The sequence below is a fragment of the Sus scrofa genome, chromosome 1 (assembly GCF_054392235.1).
Source record: "Sus scrofa isolate SSC_HxYL_T2T_F1_AM1 chromosome 1, Sscrofa_HxYL_maternal_Yorkshire_Landrace_v2.0, whole genome shotgun sequence".
Taxonomy (NCBI): Eukaryota; Metazoa; Chordata; class Mammalia; order Artiodactyla; family Suidae; genus Sus; species Sus scrofa.
In genome coordinates this window covers 63,882,513-63,888,512 of record NC_139383.1, presented here as the reverse complement: position 1 = coordinate 63,888,512, position 6,000 = coordinate 63,882,513, and the positions used below count along the sequence as shown (strand labels likewise).

At 39.0% G+C, this 6,000-nt stretch overlaps 1 protein-coding gene across 1 annotated transcript in view; it reads right to left on the bottom strand.

Moving 5' to 3' along the window:
• Positions 1–596: 596 nt before the first annotated feature.
• FHL5 (four and a half LIM domains 5) overlaps positions 597–6,000 on the bottom strand; it is a 46,177-nt gene continuing 40,773 nt past the window's right edge. The window contains 1 exon segment of the mRNA NM_001243314.1: positions 597–935. Coding sequence (NP_001230243.1) covers positions 772–935 — 164 coding nt within the window. The 3' untranslated portion in view covers positions 597–771.

The following is a 6,000-nucleotide window of genomic DNA, read 5'->3' as shown; positions in this document are numbered from 1 at the left end:
ATTAAGTATTTAGAAAAAATCATTGTGGGCTTTGAAAATGCATTTAAGACAAAATGTGTTGAAACCTATGCTTTTAACCTCCCCACATAGAAAGGACCCGTTTATCTCTATGCAGAGAATGAGAGTCAGTGTCCAGAAATCCCAGATTCCATTGATTAAATACGATAACGAACTAGCTGTGGGAGCAGGTAGATGAGGGCAAATTGTAGCTTTGTTTTTCAACTCCAAAGTCAGTACACATGAACAATTAAAGAATGATAAAATGACAGAATACTTAAATGTGGTGATTACTAATCTATTTTCCTGGATCATTTTTGTTCTACCATTCATAGCCAATCACATTGTGTTTATAACTAGCTCGTTAGGAATGCAAACATGAGTCATGTATGCCTTCAATTTGATCTCTTTGTTTCCTCTCTACTCTGCAGTTTTGGGACACAGCAGTCTTCAGTAATAATAGCCATGACTTCTAGGTATGGGTCATACACTGGATTATAATAAAGAGATATGTTCCTGTATTTCTAACAGCAGAGTGCAGCATTTTGCAAGGAAAGGTGCCTTTGTGATTCAGTATAGATTCATTTCTGTTAGACCGCTTTTTTTTTTTTTAGTTCTTATATTTCAATCAGAATGTGTGCAAAAACTCTTCCGCTATAAACTCTACATTAATTTGTTCTAAAAATTAAGTCAGAAACATGATATCATTCGAGCTCTGGATTTAGTGAGAACAAAAGCAAGGTGGATATTTCAGTGGGAAAGGACTGTCTCCTTCTAGTTGTCAGCGTCCACCCCGGAGCCACATTTGCGGCAGAAGATTTCCTTGTTCTGGGTCAGGAAGCCTTCCCCCACCAAAGACACAGAGCACTTCCCACAGTTAAAGCACTCACTGTGCCACTGGCGGTCTTGAAAGCAGATAAACTTGGCGCCTCTGAGACCTAGAAAGGAATTGGAGAAAAAGAATAATCTATTCTTTCAACAAATAGATTGAACAGTCTATGAGATCCTCTTCTGGAAACTGGAGAGACAGAAGTGAGCAAGACTGCTCACTGGAAATATGTAACCTTACAAGGAATGCTGCCCTCAGTGGCCCCATGTCCATATGGGAATGTCACCCATGGACAAATTCTTCTTAGGAGACCCAGTCAGAGTCCTAGCCAATTTTTTCCATAATAAATATAAGTAGGTCAAACCTGGGTATACAAAGCATACGTTTTTGAAAATAGTTAAATGATTGCCTAAGACATAAGGAAAACAGGTGTGCAGTGAGAAGAAGGTAGAGGTTTTGAAGTCAGACATGTCTAAGTATGAATACCTTTTTTTTTCCTCTTCATGTCCCTGTTTACTTAGAAGCAAAATTAAGATAAAATAAATGTGTATTCACAGCTGATATCTCTTACTTTTAGTTCTCTTCTCCCTTTTTCCAAGTTTAATTTCATTTGGATAAAGTCTCATGGTCATACTGTGACAATTTCCAAAAAGTCCCCAAAAGAGAATTCCGTCCAGACTCTCCTGTAGCTAGGCTAATGTGACCAACCCATTACCTTGCCCAGAGATTACTTCAGCTTAGGCTTGCAACAGAAATCTGTGAATCTGATCCTCTGGCCACTGAGCCTGTGCTACCCAATGATTAGTTTCTAAGAAATGCCTTGTCAGCCTCCACCACCTCAGCTTGGGCCTCTCTTGAATCAAAGGGTTTCTGTGAAAGGCATTAAAATTCAAGTCTTCAGTGAGACTCTATATGCCAAATATGAATCCAGGATCCAGTTCAAGGAACTGATTTTGAGGATTTGTAGAAAAGGAGAAAAGATCTTAAGAATTGGGTTGGGATGCCCTAAGCTTGAGTCTTTATTTATTTGTCAAATTTTCTCCAAGTGATCTTAGTGCTATGAACTTTATGTGATTTGCATAAATGTTTCATGTGCTGATTCACATATAATTTCTAAATATTCCACTTGCGATGCTGAAGCAGAAAGGGTGAATAAATATTCTAGTTCAGATAAATTCTCCTTAAATATGATAATGAAGTTTTGTTTCCATCCTAGAAAAATTTTCTGATGGCTTCACATATAATTTGCTAGTTCAGGGATAAATTTACATCAAATTCTTGTACTTTTCTTGATTAAATTTATAGCTTGCTTATTTATGATGCTGTCATCACTACTTTCTAATAAGAGTAAATCAATAAGGTACCAATTAATTCCCTTAATGTTATTCAAAACATTAATAAGCTGACAGCAAGAATAATGTTCTATATATACATACATCATTTCTGTTTATAAAACTAATTATTATACATCCAGCACTTGGATGAGCATGAGGTTTTCTTGATCTTATTATTAAGCCTTGTACAGCTGGCAAATGTAAAAATAATTCTTCTGGAATTTTTTACAAAGAAGAAAAAAAAAGAAGCATCTATTAGCAAGAATTTAAGAAAGGCCTGATTCAGCATGTGAGATGATAGTTAATTGTTTCAATTTTGGATATAGCTGACTCCCTCAGGTCATGAGGGTCGTTTGCAATAAGAAGGCCTCTGACACCTGTTTTATCTGGCTTCATTTATTCCTGAAAATTCAGGAAACTAAGAAGTAGCATTTGGTGAAATGCTACTTGACTTGAAGATGAGTCAGTCACTATTCTAAGCTCTTGACTTCATATAGCTCGCACCTCACCTTCATGCCATAGATAAAACACTCAGCCTGACATTGCAAACAAGAAACAGAGAACTTAAATCTCTTGGCCAAATCACCCAGCTGGTGAGTGGCAGATCTGGGAGTCAATCCTAGGCCATCTGACTTCAGAGACTAAGCTCCTAATTTCATCAAATTAAGTCTGAATTTTTCTTTTGTGAAAAACATTACCAGGAACATTAGCATCCCTTCCTGAAGAAATCCACATTTGAAACTCCTTTTACTGAAAATAAACAGAAAGTGAAGAAAGTGAAGATGTCACCTCATTTAGCTACTCCTTTTGCAAATGAGGCAAATGAGGACTCCAGAGCTGCATCGTGTACACACAGCCACACAGTAGTCAGGGACAGAGGCAACATCAGGGTATTTTACTCCCTAGGACAGAGCTCTTGCCACCAGATCAAGCTCCTTCATCTATCCCAGAAAGTTTGAAAAGTAAATCCTATCTTAGAAGAGAAAAATACTGTAGTTATAACTTGAGAATCAATTGAGATTTAAAATAGTGTTTTAAAAACATTCTAAGATAGTTTCTTATCTTTCTCATGGAGGGTGTCATGTTTGTATGAATGTACAACTTTGAAAAAACAAATACATGGTGGTATAGTTCTCTGTGGTATATTACTTCAAATAGCTTAGTTTTAAAGAAGCTCAACTACAGGGCTTGTATATATTTAAGACCAAAACAAATCAAAGTGAGCTGGAAGTTTTTGCAGGCATATAGTGCCTGGTATGTCTCAATCACAGAGCCAAAAGGAGATTAAGATCATTATCAAAAGACTGACTGTTCTAAACTAAATACATATTCTGTATTGGAATGACTTTAGGGTCAAATCATTGGTTCCTGATCACTTTTATGTTTCATGTGGAACAATGCGGGTTTTTTGTCTGACCTAAAAAAGTTGGGCTCAGTGATTGACCTGCAGAATCTGGCAGAAAAATCATTCAAACCCATGACTCTGTGATGGATCAGAATTGAAACTTATCAAGTTAAGGGCTCTTATAGGCTCTTTCAGGTAAGTATTAGCCCTTAGAGTCCCCAGAAAGTTTTCAAACCCATTTGGAGTTGTTAATTGTTCTCATTTTTTTGTAGAAGCCCCCCACCCCTTTTATTTTCTGGCTAATTAAAGAAAAGTGTTATCCGATACATCTACTGAGTCTCCATTGGGCTGTGATTGCAGATTCTACTAAGATTTTGGAGTGTTTCTGGAAGTGCCCCCCCCCTTCTTTTTTAGGGCAGCACTTGCAGCATATGGAATTTCCCAGGCTAGGGTTCAAATTGTAGCTGCAGCTGCTGGTCTGCACCACACCACAGCCATGCTAGATCCGAGCTGCATCTACGACCCATAGTACAGCTCACAGTAGTGCCGGATCCTTAACCCACTGAGCGAGGCCAGAGATCAAACCTGCGTCCTCATGGATATTGGTTGAGTTGGTTACCACTAAGCCATGATAGGAACTCCTGGAAGTCCCATTTTTAACTAAAACCAGTGGGATGGTAGCTTATTTTTTTGGTTGCGGGAGTTGCCAGATGTATAGAAGCAGGAGAGCAGAATGCTTAAGACCCCAAGCTTTGGAGCCTGATAGTCTTGGATTTGCCAGTGCAAGTCTGTGAAAGGACTGGGGAGGTGACATAGCTGAGTGGTGGAGACCAGGTGGAAGGAATACAAGGCTCATGCCCTACACAATGGGCCAGCCACTCAGCTCTGTATGATGGCAACCCAGCCAGGAATGTGAGGGCAGTCTGCTCACCCTGGGCAGGTTCTTTATTTACTTTTGTGCATACATGGACTTCACATTAGTTATTTCCAAACATGTGCAGGCCAAACAAAACATGCTTGCTTGCTAGATGTAACCCATGGGCCAGTGTGAGATTCTGACAATCATCGTGCCTTGTACCACAGGACTGGGTTCTGTTTATCCAGGAAACTCCCTCCCTTGCAAGGAAGTGAAAGCCTTTCAAGCTGGGTTTACAGCAAAACTCTTTTCTTTGCATACGAATGAATATTCACTTTTACTTTGTGACATATTTGAAGATGGAGGAGGAAGAAAAGTATAAAATAATCTTTAATTCTATGTTACATAAACTGAGCTAAAAAAATGAAATATGGTCTAAGAGTACTAGAAATGGGGAATAGAAGTGGCATTCTGCCACTTTATTTGGTGATCATATCTTGCTTACGGAGAATAGCTGTTGGGTTTCTCAGGTGTGATGGAAACTTAATTCTTTTACTACAAAATCAGCATTTTAGACTTGTCTCTGAGGAAAATAGATTTTTTTTACCTTGAAAATCCATTTAACACGGATGGATTTACCATTTATGTTATTTTCAAATATGTCCCATATATTTCGTTTCTTCAAGAGAATGCTATCTTGTTTTATCTCATCTATTCATAATTAAAACTTAGTGTAAGGGCATAGAAAAAGAGAATAAGACATTTGTTAGAAGCATCTTAAATTAAGGTTTAATTAATTCCCGACCTATGCTATCCTAGTTATTATAACTTCAGATTTTTATACAATACTTGTGTTTAATTAAAACTTTTTCGGAGTTCCCGTTGTGGCTCAGTGGTTAACAAATCCAACTAAGAACCATGAGGTTGCAGGTTTGATCCCTGGCCTTGCTCAGTGGGTTAAGGATCCGGTGTTGCCGTGAGCTGTGGTGTGGGTCACAGACATGTCTGGGAGCCTACGTTGCTGTAGCTGTGGTGTAGGCTTGGCAGCTACAGCTCCGATTCAACCCCTAGCCTGGGAACCTCCACATGCCGCGGGTGCGGCCCTAGAAAAGGCAAAATGACAAAAAAATAAACCTTTTCTATTTTGGAGTTCTCATTGTGGCTCAGTGGTAATGAACCTGACTAGTATCCATGAGGATGCAGGTTCCATCCCTGGCCCCACTCAGTGGGCTAAATGATCTGGTGCTGCTGTAAGCTACAGTGTGGGTCGCAGATACAGCTCAGATCTGACGTGGCTGTGGCTGTGTCTGTGGTGTAGGCCAGCAGCTGTAGCTCTGATTTGACCCCTAGCCTGGGAACTTCCATATGCTGCAGGTACAGACTAAAAAGACAAAAAGAAAAAAGAAAAAGAAACTTTTTCTATTTTAAGGCCACTTCACCCTCTTTTGGAACTTATCAGGATGTTGATTTATAAATATCCTTTCCCCAGTCAACTCTTTAAAGTTTTTGCCTCATATCATGCCTCCTTGTAAAGATCTCCAACCTCTCAGCTTGTCTTGTTCTCCTCCTGCCCCGAGCTATTACTTCATGAAGAGTCAGTACAGTTAAGTTTAGTATTAATTACCCTCTTTAGAGCAGA